We start from the raw sequence: 26,885 nt of genomic DNA, 5'->3' as shown, positions 1-26,885 counted from the left end.
TTCATTAAAAAAAAAGTATGAACATTCAAAATGCTTGCTGTATTTCACACACTATGCAAAAGGATTCATGCTTTGTCTCCAAGTATACAATAAAATTTGTAAAAAGCACATATAGAGATGTTAAAAAAATGCTCTTAAGCATGTGACAAAACATACAGATTTGAGAATGCATAATTAGCATAAATATAAAAACAGTGTGAATAGTCATTTCTGAATATGCAATGTAATCAGTATAGATTGTTATATAATTGTTTAAAAATTGACATACAGCTTTTGCCTGTCATAATTAGAGATTAATGAGCATCTGGCATTCAATGCTGGTCAAATCCACAATGCAAGTTACAATGACTTTTTGTCATGATTACTGTAATAGCAAACAGCACGGCATAATTATTATAATTATTGATTCACTATTACTTGTTAGATATGATTATGAAATCTTTTTAAATATATTCTGTCTTTTGAAAATAGTGTAACCTGTAAAAAACACAATGAATGCAGAAATAACAAAGTCAAATTTGTAGGTACTTTGACATAGCAGGATGAATTCTGAATTACTATTGTTACTGATCTTCGCCTTTGAAGTTAGCACTCTACACACTGCGTGCTGTCTTTATATTGTACCAAACTCCAATTAAAGCATTTTTAATATTGGGCAATTATCATCAACTGCCCTTCAAAGGCATGTAAATGATAAAATAACTATTGTCCAAGGATCGATTTACCTGTTACTAACAACTGCTATAAAGAGTTATCATGTTATTAATGGCATTTTCCCCCACACCAGTCAACTAGTCAGTCAATACTAAAGCAGGCAGGACAAAGTAATCAATATGAAGGATGTAAGGGAAGAAAAGGCCAAACCTATGAGGTGCACCAATTATACTTTTAAACTTTCTTCCTCCCTCTGTAAGAACTGATGTGATTAAAACAGAGAGGTTGTGAAGACGAAATTGGTCAAATCTATAGAATGCATTGAAAGGACCATTAAAGAGCCATTCAACACCTTTAGAGCCAAATCTTAATTGCACTCTATAATTTGTCAGACAAAGATGAGAGGACTCCTCCAGCTCAGCGCTCAAAACTTTGATGTAGGTGTGGAGAGAAAAAAGGAGAAAAAAACCCCAGCACCTTCTTTTTTTCTGGGAGAAGACTATGCATAAGAAAGGCATTTTCTAAGCTGATTAAAGCAGGACTGAAAACATCAGTGGAATGACAATGTGCATCATTATGCCTAATAGCAAAAGTTTGAGCACAAAGTGTACTGTGCTGTCTTATCATTACCCGCTGAACAAAAGCTAAGCTGAGAGCTGTTTCGACTGTTCATAATTGTCAGCGCAGTGGAAAGAGTAGCCCCCAGGATGCAAAATCCATCACGCATCTCTCATCTATCTGAAGTGCCACGAACAGGATGTTAAAGAGCGAGTGATTTTTTTTTTTTTTTTTTTTTTTTTTTCAAGAGCTTCCGCTTCTCTCTTGTAGGCAAACTGACAAACATAGGATTCCCAATCTCCTTCCTTTGGAGATTCCTATGATGAGAGAAAACAAAGGAAAATCTCCACAGCTGATGTGGCGGTAATAACATAGATAAACACTCCTGAATGACGCTCTCTGTAAAGAGGGTAGGACTATCAGCTGCATAGATCAGTGATTAATGTGTGTTTTGGCAAAGTGAAGAAGAGAATAAGAACCGGGGGGGGGGGGGGGGGGGGGGGGGGGGTGAAGGGGGATTGGGGAGGATGCAGAGAATAGGGAGGAGGTGCAACACAGAAAAAAGAGGGTGGACATTAAACAGAGTGCACTGTATAGATTAATCTGACACATGATTTATGTGCTGTTGCCACCATTACTGCTCCGAAGCCGGAGCGAGCGCAGTGTGACTGACTGACAGTGATGGTTGGATTCATCACCTTCGCAAAACACCATTTTCTGGAGGATCAAGGTATCCAGAGTTATTATTTTGTTCAGTCTCTTAAAGACTGCTATGGAATCTGAAAATGGTCTTCAACAGAAGAAACTGCCAATATATAAATTTACATGTTCAGGTACAAACACTTGGGCCAAGTTTACAGGGTATTTTGATGTGAAAACATAAATCTTTCATAGCATTTTGGGTGTCCATTTAATCAATGGTGGTCCGAATCACCGAAAATGCAACATTTTGAAAATGTGCGTCTCCACGGAAAGAGGGGAAAACCCAAGGTTTTGAAAGCACATTGACTGGGGATGCACATTTTATATTTCTTCTATGACCGATAACCGACGCCCTTTAACCGGTTAATAACCGTTAACCGATGAGATTTAAGGCCCGTCCATGCTTCACACGTCTGCGTGGGTGTGCATTACGCATTGGCCTGCGTGGACCGATCTGCGGACGTCCACGCAGCAGCCAGAGTTTATGACCGCGTTGTGCGCAGGTCGCGCCGGTATATGCATCGCCAGAGCGCCACAGCAAACAAAACATGACGGTAAAAGTGAAGGCAGACGGAGCCCTAGCCTGATCGCTCCACACACCAGAGTGAAAATCTCGTGGATGGAGACAGCAGACTGTCTGGAGGGAGGAGAAGGTCTGCCGACAGAATCGCTTCGGCGCCGCCCCCGCGATTCAGAAAAAAGAAAAAAAAAGGCTAAATAAACTTTAATATTAAATGATAATGTACTGACAATGTATTTGCTTAATTTTCTCTAAATAGTCTGTAATAAAGGAGCAGATAAACAGTCTGTAGTGCCGGAAAAGCTTCTCGAGGATGTGTGGAACACTGCGCCTGCATGGAACGCTCACAGAAAGAGCGTGCGCCTCGGTGGAGCGCCGAGGCTCCAAAGCGACTCGAAGCATGGACGACTTTTGAATGCCCTGTTGAGTGGTTACATGCTGCCACTCCGACATTCCGACGCACCACTATTTAGACATATCACCATTCCGAAACACCACTATTCTGGCATGCAAACGTCCCACCATTCCGACACGGAAATGTGCGCTCCGAGTGAGTGACTGACTTGGCGCAGTCCGGTGCTTAAGTGCAGATTTACAATGACAGCAAATTCTCATCTAAAATGTAAAAAAAGCTACAAGATTTAGATATAATTAACAGTACTGTAGGCTTCAATCATCTCCTATTGTTTTTTTAAATTATGTCGACTCGAGAGTGAGCGCGCTGGTGATTTCTTTGTGTGTTCTGATTAATTTCCTAAATAAAGTTTTAGCTTCTGAAATCCGATTTTTAAACAGTTCTGATGGAGCTTAGTATTTTTCTGGATGATGTGGCTTCATACCGAAGGCAAAGATACCCGCGGCGTCTGGAGATGAAAAATAATATTCAATGTAACGCCGGGTTTGTGCCACATGCGTCAATGCGCACAAAGATACACACACCCTCCCCTACTGTACAACATGAAGGCACCTGGAATTAATCAGTGACTGAAGGTGTCATCTGCAGCGGCGTCATTGATATCTGTAATATAATGCCAGCGTGCATGAAGACGCACGAGCTCTGTGGAGAGCTCCGCTCCAGCTGGAGCTTAAAAGAAAAAAGTAAATAAAAAATAACCGAGAGTATTAACCGGTCAAAGTTCCTGTTATCGGTTAACGGTTAACCATGTGCATCCCTAACATTGACACTGGCTTCACAGAAACAGGAGACACAGCAACTTCTCTGACCTGCTGCCGTTGCAAATGTGCACCGCAGGCATGGTAAATAGCTCCAGTAGATAAATGTGCCAGTAGCTGGACAATAACAATGTTTACCTCCAAAATGTCATGGCTCCTAGTCAGTATTCTACTGCGACTTGGTAGTTTTACAGTTGAGAGTCTGGTGTAATAATAATCAAAGCGGGTCTCCTGTCCATCCAAATGTTCTTGTATTTCCATTGTTATTGTTCGTAGCATTTTAAACAACTAAGGGCAGCCACTTGTGACCCAACAGGAAGGCTAACATCATTTTCAAAGGTGCTGCTGTTTCCATGTAAATGGAGGTTGTTTTCTAAATGTTGCCATGTAGATACATAACTTTTGTGCAATGAAAATGCAAAAAACAATACACTTTGTTTGGTTTTGTTTTTCTGTAAATATACAGAGAGACAGCATAGAGTGGGAACATTTTGCAATGAAAACAACATAAGGGAAGATAAGATATTGCGATATTCAATATATGACTGAAATTATCTTCAAATTTTATACTATTTAAACTTTAATGAAAAATTTATATACTGCCAAAAAAAAAAAATCATACCATAACTACTTAATCCAACTAGACCCAGTTCAAAACTCTGAAACCTAACCATACTGTCAGAGAAATTTAGGGGGTCTTAATCTTCTCAAATCTTCTTATTTAACGCATTTCTTAGCCTTTCAGAAGGACATTTATTCCACATGGCCAGAGCATTTGAGACAGGTTGGCCCCTCAGACCCTCGGTTAACAGTTTCAAAATGTCACACGGGGACCTTTAATAAGGCTATGCTGCAGGATTTCAGGGACTTTCTGAGGGCAGCTGCAAGTGTTAAAATATTTAAATAAATCTTTATAAGGGACTTCTTCTAACTCAATTACCTATTTCAACACTTTTTTTGTCCTAGTAACTTTTAATCATTTCAATTCTTAATTCTATATTTGTCCTGAAAATTGATGCTTTGCTGTTTAGCAACACTCAGTTTCCATTTATAACATTTGAATGAGTGTTATTGGACTTCATTTTAATCTTTATTTCAATGCATCCTTTTAAATGGCTTTTATTATTTTACTCCTGTTTTGTACTTACTGTTTTCTCGGCCTGAGTTGTTTTCCCTCATCACCGTTTGTCTTTTAAGCACTTAGAATTGTTTATATAATACATTTCACCTCAGTCATTACGAAGACTGGTTGATTTGTAGAAACCTTGCAGTGTGAACCCTCAATTTTCTTCGTTTCTTGAGTGTGTGCATTTTTTTTTTTTTTTTTTTTTTTTTGCATTTTGTGTGTACTTCCTGTTTGAGTTGGTTTCCCTTCCAATTTCTGATACCACCTGTTCTTCATTCATTATTCAGCCACTCATGTATTTAAAGTCCTGCTTTCTAATTCCTGGCTGCCAGATTATCTCAGGTTTTTTTTTTTTTTTTAGTGTCACTTGAGCGTTGCAGCTCTTTTTTTCCCTTGTCAAATTTGACCTTGAAACCATTTTCTGGGATTCTGCTGCTGCGTGACTGTCTGTTAAATGTCTGCACTGTGGGTAAAGACCAAGGATTTGACAATTGAGTCTGCTTTTCTCTGTGATGGCTCCCTTTGAACCTACTTCCTGTGTAACACTGTCACACACGGATTTATCATGGATAATCTGTTTTCAAGGAGCAGCGCTCTCCCCTCTCAAAAAAAAAAAAAAAAAAAAAATTAATAAACTGTTGTTATGTAAGTAAAGGATAAGAATATAAGAAACACAGTCACTGTAAGTGTCGGCTTCAGCATTGTCAGAACACAGACTGACCCCTTGCATCGGGACGGGGATGCAAGACGCCTTCAGGAGGCGCAGTGGCAGAAACGGTTTGGAGTCAGTGAGATGCCTTTTCTAGCATTATGCTGATCAAAAGTTCATGTGAAAACAAAACTGGATTAAATGGATTAAAGTTAATCCATGGCTAGACAATTTTTCTGCTGACAAAAGATAAAAAAAAGATGTTTCATGAAATTTAAAAGCAAGCAGAGAGAGAGAGGGAGAGAAATACTGCAATAAAATAATATAGATGAGAGAACAGATCTACGATTCAGTGTTCAAATCGATTGTACCACACAAACTTCAGTAGAAAAGAACCCAATATTTCAGTTTCACCTTCACAATGAGTGTGAAATTGCTGTTTAATGATCTATTAACTTGATTGGCTGACTTGAAATGGAGCCACAAATTGGGAAATGTTTTTTTTTTTTCTTCCTCCAACTCAAATTTGAACTGATCAAATTGTGGCATTTCATAACAACTTTTTTTTTTTTTTTTTTATTGCAGCCGTAAAACCTAGGTGTGGAGACATTTCAGAAGATTTCATGGGAGATCAAGTCCAGTGAAATGAAATCAAGATTTTATGATTCCATCAAAGTTGGATGAAGCGTTATAAATATTGATTGAATCATTGATTTGTGGACTCCTGTGGAAGATCACTGTTGAAGCAAGTAGAACAACGTATTCCAGGTGAAATAATATACGGTGATTTAAAGGGTCATTATGTGTCGATGAAAACCCACCTGAACTTTTATAATTTAAAAAAAAAAGTAACAGAAAAAATACTTTTTCAGTTTCAATATCAAATAGATGACGAGTAAAAACTGGAAATAAAGAGACTCCGTTGCATAGTTCTCTATACAAACATAACCTCTGAAATTCAAACGACCATCCCTGTGTGAATCTATGAATTAACTTAACCTTTACACTTCTGTGGGATAGTAATAAGACTGTAAGGGAAGAGGAGAGAAAAACAAATCTATACAAGGTTATAAATGTCCTCAAAGCACGACAATGAGATGAGCAATCTGAAATTCTAATTTAGGATTTAAACATATCAAAGTCAAATCACATCAAATCAAATCAATCTTTATCTATGAAGCGCTATTCACACACATACACACACACGCACACGCATAAAAGCACACACTCCAACTCTGGTCACATGGGAGACATGACATGGCTTTCAACAGCTTTCAGAATTTGAGGTAAGACAGAAAAAATGCATACAAAAAAAGAAAAATGCAGATTACTATGTGAACCAGGGTTTGAATCGTTTCCCGCAATCTGTCTGCACATCTTTTCCTCACTTTCTATCCACTAACCCCACCAGAACAGCAGAAAGTCTTCTCCTCTGAGTCTGGTTCTGCAGAAACTCTCCTTCTGTCTGCTACATTAACACGTTTCTTCCTGTTGAAAGAGTTTGTTTCTTTACTCCACCACCTTGTACCTTGAAATGACCGTTTCGTCTTTGGCACTATAAATAAATAAATAGAATAGAATAGAATAGAATAGAATAGAATAGAATAGAATAGAATAGAATAGAGACGCGTAATTGTGTGGTTGCTTGCTCACCGTTCTCTGGGTATGCGGACTTGGGGCTGTCTGTGACACCTTTTACTGAGGCTGAAGAGCTTGAAGATGACTCTCTGGGCTCGTCTGGAGAGGAGCCGCATGCTGTTCTCCAGCTGTTCGTAGCGCCACTGAAACAGGCTGTCCAGGGACCACAAGTGTTGTATAGTTGACACGTTCAGGAAATAGTTCTGCGGCAGCCTTGTATAGAAGGCCTTGAATTCATCTGTAACCACACAAAAAACACATGGGTAGAGTCAGGCAACATGAGCGCGTTACAGCAGATCTTTTGAGAGGAGGTCACCCTGGAACTCTTGGAGGATCTGTTTGAAACTTACTAGATTGATTCAGTGCAAAGTTAATCATTGCACCTATTTCACAGAGGTTAGGCTCTGTGGAAACTTGTGTGTGATATGTGTTTATAAGTTCTTCTCTGTTTTGCTGTAGTATTGCAAGAACAGCTTTGGTTCGTGCTCAAGGTTGCCGAGAAACTAAAGCTTTTACTACACCATTTAATGTGTTGTTATCTACGGTGCCACTCTCCTCTCTAGAGGTACCCTTTATACCTTTTGTCACCTTACATGCCCCTCAATTGATATTGTTGAAGGGAAAAGCTCAAATAGCTCATCTCACACAGTAGGGACAAGAGAAATCCTTCAGTGTGTCAATATGGAAAAACATGCATAAAGAACGTAGATTACCATTTTGAACCTGTTTTAAAAATATGGACAAGAACTGGACTTCTCAGACAAAGTAACTTTGTGAAATATTAAGCAAAAAAAAAAAAAGAGAGAGAAAAGAAACAAGCAATTATAGCTTTATCCTGGTTTTGTAGTTATTTTTTTTTAATTGATTTCATAATTATAATTATTGCATTCTTTTCTACATATCATCCACAGGGATTGTATTCTTGTTTATGTGCTTAATCCTGAAAACCAATGTTTGAAAAAAAAAAAGAAATTAATCAAAATTAATCAAAAGACATCTTGTACCGATGTTCATTCTAATATCAATCCCCGAGGCTGCTTCAATTTTAAACCTACAACCTGATCATTAATTCAAAGATGGCTGAAACATACCTGCAGTTACGATCTTCTGCACGTTTTCACATAGATGCACAATAATCTAAAATAGCTATGAGGCTCAAAGACAGGAATGGGAGCCACAGTTTGTGAAAAATGCATTAGGAGAGAATGAAATACTGGCTTTTCTCAATAATGCATTACACAGACAAGCTGTGTGCAAATACTGTGAAAAGGAAATTTAAACCTTGAAGGAACTAATAAAGCTATACCTGCCAATAACACAACTTCTGAATAGTCTGATAAAATAATTCAAACTTTGAACTTTGAAAAAAAAATTGATGGATATTTTGTCAATAAATCTATAAGTTATTACATGGTTGCTGTGATGGATTGGCAACCTGTCCAGGGTGTAGCCCTGATCAGGATAAAGCAGTGTAGAACATGGATGAATGGATGGATTACATTATTAGCTGCTTTGTACATTAAGAAGAGGAGATAGAATTAATAAATAACAATGAATTGAAATTGTGATAACTGGTGACAACAATTCAAATATCATTTTAAAAATATTATTAGGGTATTGGCAGTTTGTACAATACTGGTTGCTTCAATATACTTGATTGTTCAACATAAACAGGTTGTTTAAGACTTCAAACTACAGAATTGTGTCAAACAAAGTTATGCAACACAAAGGTCACAGCAGAAAACTGCACATTTGTCCTGGAGATATTTCAAAGCACTTCATTAACACAGGTGTGGACCGCCACTGCTGTTATCTAAAATAATTTTATATAGCAAGAAGTTTTATCAGAAAATGAAAAAAAACTGCATTTAATCATGTGGTTTGACATTGGATTTTGTAGTGACTCTTTGTAGCTTGTTGGGTAAGAGGCAGAAGTCGGAGTGGCAGGAGTGTGTCCAGATTGAGGATGAACTACACCTGAATGGACTCTTTGTGATTGCCCCGTCTGGTATTTCTCCAGATTTGTCCCCCTGATTGCTCTACAGCAGAGATGAATTTGTCAGTTTTGGGCTTTCCCTCCATCCTACAAACAGGATGTTGTAGCCACAGGACATCACAACTGCAATTACATGTGCTCATGATGCCACGATTCACAACATTCAGTATATTGTTGTGGATTATTCAAACGTCCTTAGTTTTATATGTTCCATTTCCACAACAACATTTCAGTAAAAGCGCAAGGTTTTTTGCATTTTCCTTTCAGAACATTTTTTGGATTTACATGGAAACATTTGAAAACAAAGTCAGTTCAAACAGAAATGGCAGATGATGTAGTTATGCCAGGCAATGAGTTGGTGCCGTTTGTATTTTGTAATGAAAACCCCTCACCGTGCATATGCCGTGGCAGCAATTCAGAAAAGATGCACATTTCCCCCATTTGCAAGTAGATGGATTTTTAAAACATTGCATTTTACTCCAATCCCATGGAGACGAGTTTTCGAAAAATTCAATCCTGTGAACAGTTTCAAAATGTTTACTTTTCATGAAGTCCGAGCCCCATTATCGAGTAAACAAACCCCCAAAACACAACAGTTTTCCCATGTAACTTGAAAATGGAGCTCCCAAATTGGTTGAATGTGAAAACAGGATTAGCTTGAGCATCTTCTTCAATGTACTGTATGGGATAAATTAATTTGACACGCAGGTGGTTTTATGTAGAAGAAAATAAATACATTAAATACAAATGCAACAAATAAATAGCAACTATTTTAGGGGGAAGAGTTGCATATACATGAATGGAAAGATGACTCTTTTTTTTGTCTGCATTTATTTAAAAAAATAATCATTAGTAGTGGTACAATATAAATATATAAAACAGGTTCCTTAATATAATTCTGCGAATTCTTTTTTTTTTTAATTTTGTGATTTTTTTTTTTTTTAAGTAAAAGTGGAACCGTTTAAATGAAAAGCATTGTAAGCAGCTTGAGGGTCACAATCAGTGAACGTGACCCTCACTGTAGACATTTATTTTAACTTTAAAAACTTTTTGAGGTCAAGAATATAATGTTTAAAAATCACACATACTGTATATACTGGTATACTGCAAAACAAAGTGTTCTAAATATGACTTTATTGTATATTTGAAAACTAACCTGTTAAAACTTACTCTATAAATATACATGTACCACAAAACAAAACAAAACAAAACAAAAAAAAAAAAAAAACATTGAGTAACGGGGACTTTTGGAATATCTACTTAAATAAGGAGACTATAATGGGAATCTCATCTGCTTTAAAAATTCTTCTACATTCCTGAAATCCTGCACAACCAGCACCTATATCCAGCATCACTTCCATTAACCTTCAGTTGGTGTTAAATGGCAGGAATAAAAGGAAAAAGTAATTAAATATGTTTTTTTTTTTTTTGTTTTTTTTTTCTATTTTAAGTGAAGGGTTAAGTACAGAAACAGCGTATCGTTAAGTTGTCAAATCCAACCTCTGGCTAAAATATGCTTCAGGTAAAGTGTGACATTATGACACGGATCATTATGAGGGCCACAAAAACTTCACCATCAGTACCAGAGGGCCAAATATTGACCGAGCACCTCTGCCACTGGGATTTTTTTGAATTATGGCTACTAATTTATTCGAAAGGACAAATAGCAAGCTTCTAATTTTAATGAATATGAATGTATTACATATTTCTGTCATTAAATAATATAAATGCAGTATTACCTGACTTCACAATGAATCACACTCTCTCTCTCTCTCTCTCTCTCTCTCTCTCTCTCTCTCTCTCTCTCTCTCTCTCTCTGTCTGAAAAAGAGTAAAAATCAAGCACTTGCTGGATCTGCATCATCTACCACATACTGTATTCTTTACTTCATGCAGGTGCAGAGGAACTTCAGAATTGCAGTTTGGTTGAGTGTTTGCACGTTTTTAACTGTCCATGAGCTGCAGAAAAGATTTCAAAATTATTTTACCCTTCGACACGTTTTGATTAAGTTGTTCAATGTAAAGAAGGCTCGGTCAAATATACTCCTGCCTTCGAATATTTGCAGACTCTCCATAAGCCTGTGGAAATCTTTAATACATCTTTCCCTTGCTTCAGGACATTGTTATACTCCAGCTGTGGCTCAAAGCTCACTTGCAGGGTTGCAGGTTCTGTCCTCATTTCCACCTGTCTGCATGTTGAATGCCCTTGATCCAGACACTAAACTGGAATTTGGGAGCTATTCAGGCTGCAAATCACTTTAGGTACTGCTGAAGCAGAGGAAATCACTTTTTAAGCGAAATCCAATTATCATTTTTTTTTTTTTTTAACAAACAACCTACTCACGTTTTTAATTTCCAGTAATGGGAAATTCTTAGTTTGCTTTTAGTCATGATATCCAATTTCAATTCTCTTGTGCACTGTATTAAAGTTGTGATATTAGTGCTTTGCGGAGAGGGTGAGCAAGATGCTTGCATGATGTGTTTGCTGTGTGTGATTTGGACTCCAACCATTACACTTGCAACATTCATAATTTTGCCCCATTATTCTATATTTTCAAACATTTATATTTTGCTTTGTTCTGTAAATTCATTTTTAAAACAATTTTTAACAGCAACTTTTTTTGCTGATTATAGAAGTGAGTCATCCTCACAGCCATTGACCACTTTGTCATTTTGTCACCGACACCAGAGTGGTAATAAGACTCCTGGCTTCTTGTTGAAGCAGCACATTTATCTTTGCCCTCTACTGGCTGGGTACTGCACAAGTAGCAACACAAGGCCAAGGTACAATCATCCCAATGATGTGATTCAAATCAGGCCCAAAATGGGTTTAAATCAGGCTGAACAATACACACATGACTTGACCTGAGGGCATCATCCACACAAGACACAATTGTTCATATGAGTCTGGTGTATCTATCAAAGTTAGCGATAGAAGTCACTTTTCCCGTCTTCTGTCGGAGGCAGCAGATGAACCTTCTGGCATCTTCTTATGGTGATAAAACAGCAGGTTAGAAGTCTGTGATATCGCTCACTGAAGGACACATTTACGACACTTGAGGAGTGTCTGCATTCTGGGCACGCTCCTGGCCTTGCTTCACAGCCAGCTATTAAAACATAAACTTTGAAAGTAATTGCACTTACGGATATTTCAGGCAAATCTGAAGAGTAGGAAAAAAAAAAGGACATCCATTTTGATTTCACCTGAGTAATAATCGCCAAGGCAGGGTGACCGAGCACAGCAATAATAACCAAACATTATGCTAAGAGCTTCCATTCAAACTCTGTTTCCCCGGTGATATGAAAAGCTGGACTGGAAATAAATGGGTTTTATAGCTGATTAATCTGCTCCAGACATATTGTAAACTACCTGAGCTGAGAGCTGTTGATTTTTTTTTTCTTTTCTTTTTTTTTCATCTGGTCATGTCGCGTTGTTAATTTGCTGTATGCAGATAGTGTGCCAGGATCCAGGATTCTCAACCAGCTATTACAGTTCAACTATAAATCATAGAATAGGGAGGGACATACATATAGGATTCTCACTCAGATTTAATGGTGCAGATAAAACACTCGAATCCATCCCCACCTCCCCTCATATAAATGATTTATACTTAAAAATCCAGCTTTTCTTGCATTTAAGATGAGCTTTGTGATGAGAAGGGGAAGCAGAAATCTATTATTTTCATGAATGCTTCCTTACCTGATTCTTCAAATTCTTTATAGAGCAACGCCCATGTCTCTGTGATCCTATCCAGGCTCTCCTCCATGGCTTGGATGTCCATGTAGGGGCAGTTGCACTCTGGGAATTTTGGGTCGCAGCTGCACCAGCAGTCATTGCCATGACAGACAAAGTCACCCTCTCCATTGCAGGCTATGTAGCTGAGAGCAGCCTGCACGAAACTTTCTCTCAAGTAGTCTGGAAGGATCACTTGCAAGCCTGTAAAACCAAGCTGGGTTTAGTGCTGCCATCAAAGTGTGAACTTGGGGAGTGACAGTGAAAGTGTAGTGGCAACATAGCAGTGACTGAGCTTATAAATTACTTAATAAAATCTATAAATCTGTATATTTGTATTCCAAAGAGTTACTGCTGTTTACTTGATGTGCTTAAACTTTTCAGGGAAAGGCTTGATCCTCCAAAAAGAAAGTTCTAAAACTGTCAAAAGAAGTGAAAAGAAAAAGACACAAACCTTGCAGCTGAACTTTGTTTTCAGGGCTTTGAACCAGCACAGAGCTGACAGAGTCGAGGTTATCGTAATTGCTGCATCCAAGAGGACCTGTGCGGGTCTCTGTCACCTGCACAACAACAAAAAGAAAAAGCACATTTAGAAATTTCCCTCTGTATTAATTTTAGGGAACGTGCAAGTGTTAAATTAGTCCTCTTTTCACAAGAAGTACTTCTTAAAATGTGATACAAGTGTCTTGTGCTACACACCAATCAGCTGTTTAGTTATGACCACTCACAGCCACAGTCAGTAGCACAGATTATCTCTTTAGTATGGCACATTTTAGTAGGTATAGTACATATTAGTCAGAGAGTGAATGTTTTGTTCAAAAAGTTTACTTGTTGAAGCAGAAAAAAAGTGTGACTGCAGGAAAACTGGGTCACACCTCCAGTGGTTAATATCCATCAAATCTGTTCCAAGACATAAAACTCTCATGAACCCCATGAACAGCTTATGACCAGCGACGGCTCCCTGATGTACTGGGCTAGAGGTCCAGTCCAAAGGAGCTCAAACTGTTGGTAATACAGACAATAATACAGTGGTCAAAGCTACATGAGTTTTTTTTTGGGTTTTAAATTTGGAATTAACTATTCAGAAATAAATAATTTGAAATAAATTATTCTCCTTCGTGCTTACATGGGAATAGTGATTCTGAACTGAAGCTTACATGGATAACACATTTGATCGCCTTTATTCAATTCCATTTAAAATCTGGCAATTGGAAACTTTTCTGTCGGACAGAGGGCAAATGTACAGTATTTAAATCTCCTGCAACAAAACAACCTGCAGTTCCTGCTTATTTTCTTTCTTTCTTTCTTTCTCAATTAACTTGGATACCACAGTCGTAAAGAAGGTACACATTTTTACGCTTTTGTCCATCCACTTTTCTCATTATATCCATTTCTTCTAAGGCTCCTATTCAATAAATCGTCTCGGCTTGAGTCCAACGCTTGCTTTGGGCAGCCATCCTGGAATATGCGCATCACCGCGACAGGACAAGGGAACAAGCATTCACATAACGACAATAATTAATTTAAAGTGGAATGAGGTAATCAAAGAATTCAATTCAGCTTTAAAATCAAAATAAATCACTTGCTTCGGACTAAGTTTAATTCTGAACGGTCATTTTCATTCGGAACTAGGTGTTTACAAAAAGGTAACTTTTAATCTTTTTAAAGATTTCATTTTCATTCTGAACTAAACAGACATAAAAGTAGTCAAGCTGTACATGCTGACTCCTTTTTACTGCCGTAAGTCCCAACAATGGATACCTGAGCACCAAAACCAGACCAGGTAACATTTCAAGACAGTGCAATGGGCTGATAAATCAATTTTTTTCCCCAAATAAATTGCAATTGGATTCAAATGTCTTCATGGTGCTGTGAAATTTGTCCTTTGAATTTTGCCCATTTCTAAAGAGCATGAGGAGCATACAGGGGTTGAGGACTTTGCTCACAGATTCACAGTCACAAGCCATCATCAGCCCCAAGCTTTTGAAAGAAGAACTCAAGTCATTTAGCCATTAAAGGGATACTTCAACATTTTGGCAAATTGGCCCATTTAGCGCAATTCCTCAGTCATTTCGAACAGCATGCTTACTTTTTTTATGAGGGCGAGCTGTTGTTTATTGTGTAGTGAGTCGAGGAGGGCTTTGCAGCTGACACAATGGAAGTGGGTGGTATTTTTGCTTCCCCTTGTCAAACTCATCAAATACACAACCCAACAACCCCAAAACACTTTGGTGGACACGTTATAATCCGCACATTCACTACGCTGTGGAACACCAACAAATAATATTGTAGCGTTACGACATTGAAGCAAACACTGGGAACTACTTTTTCTTTTGAAATCACTACGCCCAGACGCCATGTTTAGTAAGTAGTTCCGTCTTAGCAATCTTCGCAAAAACGACTCAATCTCGTAATTTTGCATTAATATTTCACAGCGTAGTGAATGTGCAGATTATAACGTGTCCACCAAAGTGTTTTGGAGTTGATGGATTGTGTATTTGATGAGTTTGACGAGGGGAAGCAAAAATACCACCCACTTCCATTATGTCCGCTACGAAGCCCTCCTCGACTCACCACAGAATAAACAACAGCTCGCCCTCACAAAAAAAGTAAGCATGCTGTTCGAAATGACTAAGGAATTGCGCTAAATGGGCCAATTTGCCCAAAATGTTGAAGTATCCCTTTAAGAAAGTCCCTACAAGTCTTGTAGATGGCCAGTTGTGTGAGTGTGTGTGTGAGTGTGTGTTGCTCACTGTAAAATACATAGTGTGCACTGTGTGAAGAAGACTAGTCAGAGGAAGTGGCATGATGCATTGGTCAATATTCTACGGGGGAAGTTTGTGTCTTGGCATCCGTGCGGATGTTACTTTGATGTGTAACGCCTACATAAGCATTGCTACAGACCATGTAAACCCTTTCCCATATGCTAGTGGGCTCTTTCAGCAGGATGATACGCTCTGACACAAAGCAATGCTGGTTCAGGAATGGGTCAATGAACAAAACAACTGCTTTGAAGAGTCAACCTGGCCTCCACATTACTCAGATCTTACTCCAATCGAGCACCGAGCGCGATGTGCTGTACAAAATCCGATCCATGAAAACCCACATCACCACTTGCAAGCTTCAATTGATCTGCTGCTAACATCTTGGTGCCAAATACCACAGCAGACCATCAGAGTTCTGAGGGAGTCCATGCCCCAAAAGGCCCTTTTGGCAGCAAAAGAAGAACCTGCACAATATCAGGCAGATGGATATAATTTTGTGGTTGATCTTTCTTTTAAAGGGGATGTCTACCTTATCGATTGCACTTGTGAATGGGAAGAAAAGAAAACATTGTGTGTTCATCCTGGTTTTGTAAGGGAGTTTTGGCTTCAACTCTTTTTTTTAAGTTTTTTTTCTCTCTCTCTCTGTATTGTTTTGCAACTGATTGAAGATGTTTCGACTGACCTTTGCCACAAAGCAGCTCCAACAAAGCATCTTTTTCACTTCATTTGCAAAACGAGATCTTATTTCTGGGCCCTCCTTTTTCTTGCTGTGACATAGCAGGGAGCACCTGAGTTGTCCTCATTTTTCTCCCTTTGTGGTTGCGGCACACCATATTTTGTTCAGCGATTTGTCCTGGTCAGGCTTGTCAGAGGACAGTTGGTGCAAAGTGACAGATGGATGAGGCGAGACAATGAGGGTCAGTCGATCAGTAACACCATCATCGAGGGCTAAAGGGCTCGAGAGCTCGTATGAACCCTGTGCTGCAGGGGAGTGAACACTCAGTATGGGCCTCTTTAATCAAAAGTCTAATCCAGAGGAGAGGATTGAGAGGAAGAATAAATATCCTCCGTTGATGGAAAAAGGGAAATGAGGATAATTTCAGTGAAACTCTCCCGCTATAACATTTACATCGCATTATAAATCCCTTGTTTCCCTTATGGGGGATTTTAATGCTGATATGAATGTGAGGGAAATGAGATACAACCCAAGGTTTCGAACCACATGAATATTGTATCCATATAAGGAATTATTTGATATTCCACATGATATGCCATATGGCAAAACAATGACTGATGAGCAGAGCATTCAATTTCCGCTTTGCAGAGCAGCTGCTATTCACTGTAGATACATTGTGGTATATTAAAAATACTTAATAGGACATTATTGGCCACCTGTATCTCAGCATATGACTGTATGAGGCGTAGATGCTAAAGCTTTGATACTGTGGAAGACTTGCTTTGTATTTTCATTCATAATGACAATGTTATGGTCCAGGTTGTACAATACAAATGATATATCCCCAATGTGCTCAGTTAGACAGAAAATCATGAGCAAAGAATAAACATGGTTATATTATATTGCTGTTAAAAAAAAGAAATGAAGTGTATCGACTTGTGTTAGTGGCACTTTGACCATTCAATGAATATGGTATGTTTTCGTTTGTGCATTCATCATTCATTAAAAACATTAAAACTACATGGGGATAATGGTGTGTGTGTGTGTGTGTGTGTGTGTGTGTGTGTGTGTGTGTGTGTGTGTGTGTGTTAAAGGCGTACTAAAATTATACATGAAAGAACATTTTATTCTAACTTTTCTAACTTATTTTCTTATTTTTTTCATGGCTACCAAATGAGCTTGGAAGGTGGTGACTAGTCACTGTTGAGTAGGCAAACTGCAGTTATAATCAGCTTTAAATCTGTTCATGCGACAAATTTTACCTCAGATAAAACTGGCAACAACTGAGTTGTCTGATATGCCAGACTGACCTTTCCATTATAAAAGCACATTAGAATGTTTTTTCTTTTGTAAATATATGTAATAATCCCACTTGGAGTACATTAAAGATGTGAGTGTCCTACTGTCATTTTATGCGTGTACACATAACTAACGCATTGATAGAATTGTTTTTTATGCCTTTAAGAATTTGTGAAGTTCATGTTCAGATACCTAGTGATGTCCTTGGCATCCCAGCATCCCACATCCAAACCCAGGTTTTTGTGATCTGTGATCTTGAGTTTTGGGGTGGAGGGATATGGTAAAAGTCCATTCAATGAACTGTATGTTTGTGAAACTGTGTATTTAAGGAGCTTTGACAGACAGTACGAACCCATGTTTGTGCTGTCTCTTGTTGTGTTCCCTACACCTTGATGGTCCACAGATACAGTAGACTGTGCAGGGCTGGAATGCCTTCCCAGTTGTGGTAAGGGTGGAAACATGTGATAGGGACAGTTGGGGTGTTGTTGGTGGGACTAAATGTGTGTGTGGCGGGCACTGAAAACAAAAACAAACAGACTCAGAAACAGCTTTTTTTGCTAAGGTCATTTGTGCGCTAAAATCTGGACGTCATTAAGGGCCTATAGTGCTGATGGCTTCCATTGGATGATGACTTTTTATCTCTCATTTACATGTTGAGTGTTATATTTTGTTCTGTTTATTCTGCACTTCAAGGATTGCACTTCAGTGTCTTTGTTTTAATATATAATGACAATGAAGACATTGTGATTCTGGTTCTGATTACCTTACGGGTCTGGGAAGGGCACTGGCCTGCAGGCCTAGGAGCTCTGGGCCTGACTGTTCTTAACTTGGTGGCTCTTGTGTCAGGGTTTAGGGACCTGTGTCCCTCCCTGTCCCTGTCTGAACTTGTCTGCATTCTTTTCCTGGTGCCCCCCCCCCCCCCCCCCCCCCCCAAATAAAGACAGCAACAGAGTGGAATCCCAGTCCCTTCCTGTTCTAAGAGCAACACTGTTTTGACAATGAAAGGCTCTTAAACAGAACTACAGAACAGAACAATAAAAAAGGTATAGAGAACTACTGGTTGGATGGATGGATGGATGGATGGATGGATGGATGGATGGATGGATGGATGAATGGATGGCTGGATGGATGGATAGGCAAGTCCAGTATGCATATATATGCTCTCATTTGTCCTGGTACAGGAGGTACCTAAAAGTGTTTGAATGTCTAAATCCAAGTGGGTTCATCAGTTACCGTGACAAGGCTGGTCACAAAAAGTCCTCCATTCCACCTCATTTTGACTTTGGTTTTCTCTTTTTCACTCCTTAAACAAAAAAAAACAAAAAAAAAAAAAAAAAAAAAAAAACTCCTACTTTAGACTGTATTTTCTATGCCAGGAACAAATTTAGTGCTTGTAAAAGTCTGCTTATCAGTTTGTTTGGCAAAATGGTTCTCACAACTGGGAGCAGGACTAAGGGCAACAGAAATGTGCTGTAGAAACAAAAAAATACACAAAAAAACCTTGAAAGCAGCCTCAAGTCTCCCACATTGCTTATGAGTGTTCCAGTAATGTGTGTTTACAATATGCCCGTTTTTCTGTTAGCAGCTCTATATTACTTTATTTCTCTGTTTGATATCGGCATGACAGAACTACACAGCACAAATAAAGATTACTAGACAATAATTGATTCAGCTTTATGATTATGTATGGTTAAAAAAAAGTCTGTTTCTGTTGTAATGAGATTGAAAATAAATCAAGAAACTGCCCATGGGAGAAGAAAAAAAAATGAAACCAGAAGATCCTGCTGTTTCCTCGTTCAAGCCTGTCGTCTTGTTCTTCACTGTGTGTAGACACACTGGCAAATGTGGGCTGTGTCAGGTGGGGATATCGCCATCGATTCAGTCTAGGAAATTCTAAAATTGTAACAGAAAATGCTCCTGTTCACTCCCCAACAACTGGAGTCATTACTCATTGTTCAAACAATCTGGTCCAATCACAGACTGCACTCAGTGCCATGACTTATTCCAGAAAGTATGAGTAACACGCTTTCCTTCCAAAATGAGCTTCAATTTCCTCTTTGCATGGAGACAGTGGGGGAGGATGGACATTGACTCACCAGCCCACATTTCATTCGTTTTTTTTAAACTTTTCAATTTCGAATTCATGCAAAGAAGTGCTTAGTTGTATCCCTTCTGCTGCGGTTTGGGTCAACGCCCTGCAGAAATGAAGCACATGTGTGGGGGAATCTGTTGCGCCTTTGACTCTCTTTCCACCCCTGATGGGAGAGAGTGTCTCCTCTCTTCCCACTTCCCACCTGTCAGTTACGCCTGATGACTACCTTTGGACCATGAAAGCACACTCACTTGTCTTCTCTTCCTCTCTCTAGGAGGAAAAAATAATAATAATAAAAAGAAAAAAAAAACTAATTCCCAAGAAATGAACCAGACAAAAGCAGCTGCCTCCACGGCTCAGATGTGTCCACCTTTAGCTGTATAAAAAAAAGAAAAGAAAAAAATGCTCAATCCACTCTGAACACAATGTAATGTGAGGACAGCGCTTTGAAATAAGTACAGCGAGTCTGATTCATGCTATACTACAGCACAGAAAGCCGCACTTCACAAGCCGTCTACCAGAAATGAAAAAGACAGAAAAGGAGGGTCATCCTCCCCTCCGTCACCCTATTAACCCCATGCTACCTGAAGGTGACAACCGGAGGCAGAAGCCTGTCACCAGCCATGTTTCACAAGACTCATTTATCTTCCCCTCACCATATGTGCTCATCACGGAGCTTCCTCCAGACTGGGTCTGCTTACGGCAGCTGCAGATCATATCTCATCCCAGGAAGGCAGATAAAAAGGGTAATATTCTACCTTATTTCCATCGGTGGTAATTTAACAAGGAAATTGGTCACAATAAAAATTGCACCTACAACCACAATCACATGCGCCATGCTGAAATCTGGAATGGTGGGATAAGAATTCAGCACTACTTAGCTTTTCATAAAGAGATTTGATTCTAAGATTGCTTCAATGCAGAAGTATTCAAGGTTCAAGGTATGTGATTTTCTAAAGGTACATTACTTACACTTTGGTGGTTTCTAGATTTTGCATGATATTTTTCTTCATCGATTACACTGTACTTTTTTCTCAGTTTCCTATGATATAAATGTCAAGGACTAAAAGAACTTTGAAATGTATTCTATATATGCTTGACTTTCATGGGTACTGTTGTTTTATTTTGATTTTCTATTGGTCTCCTCTGTGGACTGAATCAGTCCAATGTGAGGGTCCAATAAAACGAACAATACAGATTAGCCTGGTGTCATATATATATATGTGATAATATACTCTTATCAATCTCACTGCATTTGGTACCTCAAATGAAACAAGTGAGACACCTTGGCTCTATTTTCTCAAAGCTTATGCTGGAATATTCCATTTAAACAAGTTAAATGATTTACAACAAAAAGAGAGGACAACACATAAGCAGCACAGGGTCATGCATCTGTGAATCCAGGCTGCTTGAAGCAGTGTATGCCGTTATCATGAAGGGTCTGATGGCAAATGGTGTCTTTGAAATGCCGCTCATAGGTCGCTCTTGATAATTAGATACCAGTGCCAATGAGATAGGTGACTGGACAGAGGTCAAACAAAATTTATCAAGGGCTATATAACAAGTTCAATTGCTTTTATGTGAGCAAAAATGTTTTCACGTATGAATAGAAAACTGAGACTTTTTTTTTTGGATGTCCAATTACAAGACAATGGTGCTCAGAGCCACGGAAAACATAGCTTTTTGGAAACGGTACCCAAAGTGAACGTTTTTGGAAACGCTTCAACTCTGTCTCTGTGGAAACTGAAGAAAATTCAAGTCTTTCACATAGCTGCTAATGCACCTGCACACCATGGCCATAGTGAATACTGTATTTCTTTTGCACATGCTCAGTAGAAGAACATTAAGAACAATGTTTTCCTCCACTCCTGGTCCAGATTCTCCTGAGACTTGGTAGTTTTAGAGTTGACAGTCACTCATAATAGCAATCCAACTCTATCAGATGTCTATGCAAATGTCTGTTTCTCTCATTGTTAATGTTTATACTATATAGTGTGTGTGGTTTAATTTCAAAAACTCTAATTTCTAGCCTGACATGCTAACTACATCATATTCAAAATGTTGTGGAAATGCAAAACTTCCAGAAAGAATTGTAAAAACGATGCATTTTCACTTGAAATGTCAGGTAAAAAGAGCCTAATTTCCCTTGTAAGCTGCGAGTCAGCTGTCTCCAGTGGTACATTTTCCTGCACCTTCTGTAATAATCAGCAAAATCTCGTAGAAGCACATTTGGTATTTGTATGGTGTACAGAAAGAATACTAGGCTGCCAGTGGAGTGTGAAAGTTGACGACTGAGGGAAGACAGAAAGAGATGACTCCCGTTTCAGTTTCAAGCCATCTGAGAAATTCAGTTTATTGTTGAGTGTAATGAGCTTGATGTGATTGATGATAGACCCAAAGATCAAAGTAGATTGAATCTCTAATATCACTACATTTGAAAGTGCTGTAAGATCTCAGCAAAAAAAAAAAAAAAGAAAAAAAAAAAGAAAAAGAAAAATGCAAATGTGTTATTACCTTGATGGCAGTGGAGGCAATCTGGATGTGGTGTAGCTTCCGCAGAGTGCTCTCCCTGTCGATGAAGTAGGAGGCAGCCAGCTGGTGCAGAGCTTCCAGAGTCACAGTGGAGGAGTTACCCGAGTAGTCGCTCACCTCTGTTTTCTTACTCAGTTTCCTCTTGTCCACAAATATTGTTAAGGCCTCTTCTCCTGCACAGAGAATTTAAAAAAACAAACAAAAAACAAACAAAAAAAAAAACACACATTTGTTACAAGAGTGGGAATTGAGTTTCATTGTTGAGGGGGTGAGAACAGAATAAAAATATTTTCAATCGAAATTGTGTGGTCAGGGTCAAGCTGCAAAGTCTAAAAAATAAAATGTTTACTCAATAAATTCCTCAGAGGCATTGTGAGGAGAGCTCACTACTTTCTACTTTCTCAGGGGAAACTTAAGTGCAAATGGGAGATTTGTAGATACACTTCTGCTAGTGCACAGAATAAAGTGTGATTATACTTTTATTTCATCAATATTTTTAAAAATATAAAAAAAAGTATGTTTGTATGTTAGGTATGCATTTCACTGGGATCCCTCTGACATGCTTCAACTGATGCATAGGCAGAAAAATGGACCAAATTATTTTAAAGGAGAGAAAGAGACACAAGCTTGATGATATAAGATGAGACACGATGGTCCTTTATTTCTCCCATAACAGGTAAGTTTGCACTGTTGCAGCAGCAAGTGGTCAATAATAAAAGAGTAGCAAAAGAATACAAATGAGAATTAAAAAAAAAAAAAAAACTACAGTAGTAATTTAAAAAAAGATATTATTGTGCAAAAACATGTTTTTTGTGAATTTAATTAGAACTGGTTTTAGAATTTCGTTATTGATTGTCACAAAGTGCATAGTTTCTTCTACTCATACATGTGGGTACAGCTATATTTGTTATGAAGCTGTTCTGACCCCTCCAATCATGTTGATTTACATTTTTCAAGCCCAATCTCACTCTTTTGGAAGAGTAACAAGAAGCTGATGATTAATGTTTTGCTTTTTTGCTGAGTGGTGTTTATACACTGCACTCCCCCACAAGTCAGCTGTCAATCACAGAGCCACTCAGACTTTCTTGACTTTCACCGTCTTCCCTAGCAGAACACAGCTCACAATGCTTTTTCACTTTTATCTTTATTTAATTATCTAGCTTCCCAATGAATCCACAGTTAAACACCGCCAGCTTTTCAAACCACCTGTTCTCCTCCAGGAGGGACACGCGCATAAAACTTCCAGGTGTTTACGAGCACAACAGCAGTAAATGCGAGCGCCTCTGAAGCATAAAGACACTTGACCACAGTGTGGATGAGCTACGTCACTCTCTATCTGCAGCTACTGATCAAAGCAATCAGCCCTTCTCAAGTCCAGGGGCCACGGTGCGGCACAGTCTCTCTTTGCTCGAGAGTTCCCAAGACACCGCACATCATATTTCTCATCATAATGCAGTGTTAATGCTTGGGGGCCATTTTTCTGCCCACTGTCGTTCTTACTCGGCTGCTGAAGGGCACCCTCCTAATATCACAATCTATTTATTAATTTCATTAAGTCCATATGTTTCTGAACACAGAGGCAATCTATTCAGAACCACAGAGGCATATCTCTGGCACAGAGCCAAGGCAAACTCCTCATTCCCCTCTCTTCGTACCTCAACCTGCTGGCCAGGAGCCAGCGTGAGGGGCTGCATCAGCTCAGGCAGCTGCAACGGTTGCACTATAGAAAGCAGTCGCTCACAACAGCGACCTTTTCAAAGCCAGGAGTTTGCTCTGAAGTAATTGACAAGTGTTGCTCGGTAAAAGCAGATCTGCTTTTCAAGACTCGCCTGGGCCTCTTTGGCATCTTAAATTAGTTTTCTTTTCTTTACTTTTTTCTTTTTTTTTTTTTTTTTTTTGGCCTCCTTCGCCCTCCTCCTCCTCCTTCTTTTTCTTGCATAAGAGGACCATTAGTGCATGTCCATTCATCAGAGTGTAAGAAAACCCAGAATGGGGTGACTTGGATTAAAAGTGGGAGTGGCAGTTGTACAGTACACAGCCTTTTACATGCATTCATACATCTCTGAAGACCAATTTCTGCGCTGCCAGTAGCATATAATTTGGTTGCAGCATGTTATTCAGTTAGTCTGAGTGAATTGGTGTATTGTGCCATGCCCATCTGTTTTCCATATGGAACAGCTATGAGAACAATGTCTAAAAGCTTTTATCATCACAAATTATGTACTTTACTGAAGCATATATAATCTACGAAGGAAGTCATTCCTTAAAAGGAATATTCCCTCTTATACTGTAATATATACACTGACGTGTACTATGAGGCTGGCAAAGAGGGAACGCACTGCACCTTTGTTTCCTACTTGCTACATTAAATTTTAACTGATAAGAACGCTGGTGGGGATAGGCATCCTTTTGCTTCAGTATTTTTTGCAGCATTTCTCTTGAGTCAGGGATTTCTAACTCATGATGACATTGCTGAAATAAATATAATTTGAGAATCGTGAGCTGCGTTTGAGGCAGTTTCAGAGGTTTTTGGTTAATCAAAAAACAGCATACTGCTCAGTCTCTGCAAGCGTAGCGCCAAGCCCCCTCCCCGCAGGTCTCCCTTGTGAATGTGTGGCTCAGGATCCAGGTGAACAGGCCATGCTGGGTACTCATTTAATGTGATCTCTCCTCAGATTTGAAAGGTTATATTTCTTAAACACTTTATTTCCCTCTCATATTGGAGTTTGGCGTTGGCACTTTCGATAAGCACCACTGTTTCTGAACAAACGAAAGATTTTGAGTCAGCACAAACAGAAATGAGTCTGTCAATTCTTTAATGAATGCTCTATTTTCATTTTCAACTTTTCTATTCGGGAGGGTGCAGTGCGTTCCTTTCACCTGTTCAGTCATTTGTATCTCTCTCTTTGTCTTCTCCTCTTCTAGCATTATTCTTTTTTTCCTAATATATTTTCTAAAATATTTTCTTTATTCTGACTTTACTCATATGTCTGGGCTGTGAAGTTGCTGTATTTACCTCCTGAGGGGCATCATGTGGGGTGCTTAATATCCATGAGATTGGTCTGTGTGTTTCCTCAGCCAATAAAGCCTTGCCATAAAAAAAAAAAAAAGTGTAAAAGCTGCACTGGTTGAAATAGGAGGAATCCAGGAGGTTATAGATTATTTGCTTCTTTTTTTGCTGCAGTCTGCATGAGACCGTTTTATAACTTATTCTATATGCTGTTGGTGCAACAGACAGACATGGAACACACTATCAAGTGTACAGGTACATCACAGTCATCAAGGCTTTTTCTTTGTATTTTCAACAAATGCAGTCAGCGATATTCAAATCAGCTAAAAACAATGTCAAACACCTCCAGGTTTTGATCCCATTTAAAAAAATGTCCACCCATAACAGTTGCAATTTCACTTTGCAAAACTGACAAATGGCCTCTAAATCCACAAGAAATCACTTTGCCTGAATCTGTCTGAAATCAAAACCCTTTGTTCTAAAATCTTGTGGCTTCTTAATGTTGGAACCCTTGATATTATTTAATGACAGTACATTTATTTGTTTCGTGCTGTAATATCCAAACATACAATGATGGACACCAGTCACAATCACAATGATTACCTCCGCCAGGAGGTTATGTAATCACGTCTGTCTGTTGGTTTGTTGGTTGGTTTGTTGGTTGGTTGGTTGGTTGGTTGGTTGGTCGGGCTGTTAGCAACATTATGGAAAAAGTAATGGACGGATTACAATGAAACTTTGTGGAAAGGTGGGTCTTGGGCTAACTTAGAATCCATTAAATTTTGGTGATGATCCAGATCACTGTCTGGATCCAGGATTTTTTTTTAAATGATTCTTTATCATTGAGAGACAGGGAGTCTTTCACATAGTTGGGCAGGCCAGCCGACAGGGGGCGACAAACCGCCTGGTTCACACAGGAGGCGCCGCGCACAGAAGCGCCGAGCACCGACTTAGAGATCGGCGCCCCACTTAACCTATCTGACGGTTCATACAGGAGGCGCGGGGAAACGCCGCGCGCATAGTGGCTCGCGCCGTGGACTGCGGGCGCTCCGCTCCTCTCTATTTTCTCTGCAAGCCTCGCGCGCCGTGGACTGCCAGTTGTAAAGCTGGACAGAGCAGATCGCACCAGACAGGAAGTCGGGAACAGAAAATACGAGAGAATCTGGTCCATTTTCAAATTAAAATCAAGTAAAATAGCATAAATTATGTTGCTTTTCAGTTTTCCTTTTCAGATAAACACACACACACCCACACAGGGAGAGAGGGCGAGAGGGCGAGAGAGAGAGGCACCGTACACCGCAGCGCTCCGCTCTGATCACACCCCCGATCACAATGTTGTTTTATTATATATGGTGTTCTTATTGTTGTTGGTGACTGATTTCAGCTGTGGTGGAGGTCTGCGCTCTCTGAGTGCCAATTTCTAGTTTTAAAATGTAATGACACAAAAGCATCAGCAAGAAGTCACACCCCTGCCTGTGCAAACAATAAATCAATCTGTCTGTATGCATCTATGTACCATGTCACAACACTGAGATCATGCCTGGCCAAATGTTTTGATTCTATTTTTGAAGATTAGGAAGTATCTGTAAAACAACACCAGCAAAAGCCACAACAACAAAAATAATGGGTGATGAATCAACTAAATAGTTAAAAAAAAAAAAAAAAGGAAAAAGACAGCAGCACTTACAAATATGTTAACAATTTATACAGTTTAGGTTGCACATTAAGTGTGAGTGTGTATGCGCATGCAAGTGCATGCCAAA

The 26,885-nt window shown here is 39.0% G+C and overlaps 1 protein-coding gene across 1 annotated transcript in view; it reads right to left on the bottom strand.

The window, feature by feature from the left end:
• The window catches only part of LOC115381578 (BMP/retinoic acid-inducible neural-specific protein 3-like), a 77,047-nt gene that overhangs the window by 7,201 nt on the left and 42,961 nt on the right, over nt 1–26,885 (bottom strand). The window contains exons 4-7 of the mRNA XM_030083063.1: nt 22,095–22,285; nt 13,203–13,308; nt 12,716–12,952; nt 7,036–7,258 (exon numbers count right to left, since the gene is read on the bottom strand). Coding sequence (XP_029938923.1) covers nt 7,036–7,258; nt 12,716–12,952; nt 13,203–13,308; nt 22,095–22,285 — 757 coding nt within the window. The remainder of the gene's footprint in view (nt 1–7,035; nt 7,259–12,715; nt 12,953–13,202; nt 13,309–22,094; nt 22,286–26,885) is intronic.

The sequence above is a fragment of the Salarias fasciatus genome, chromosome 23 (genome assembly GCF_902148845.1).
Source record: "Salarias fasciatus chromosome 23, fSalaFa1.1, whole genome shotgun sequence".
In the NCBI taxonomy this organism is placed as follows: domain Eukaryota; kingdom Metazoa; phylum Chordata; class Actinopteri; order Blenniiformes; family Blenniidae; genus Salarias; species Salarias fasciatus.
Note: the sequence above shows the minus strand (reverse complement) of the source record. Positions and strands in the feature narration are given on the sequence as shown.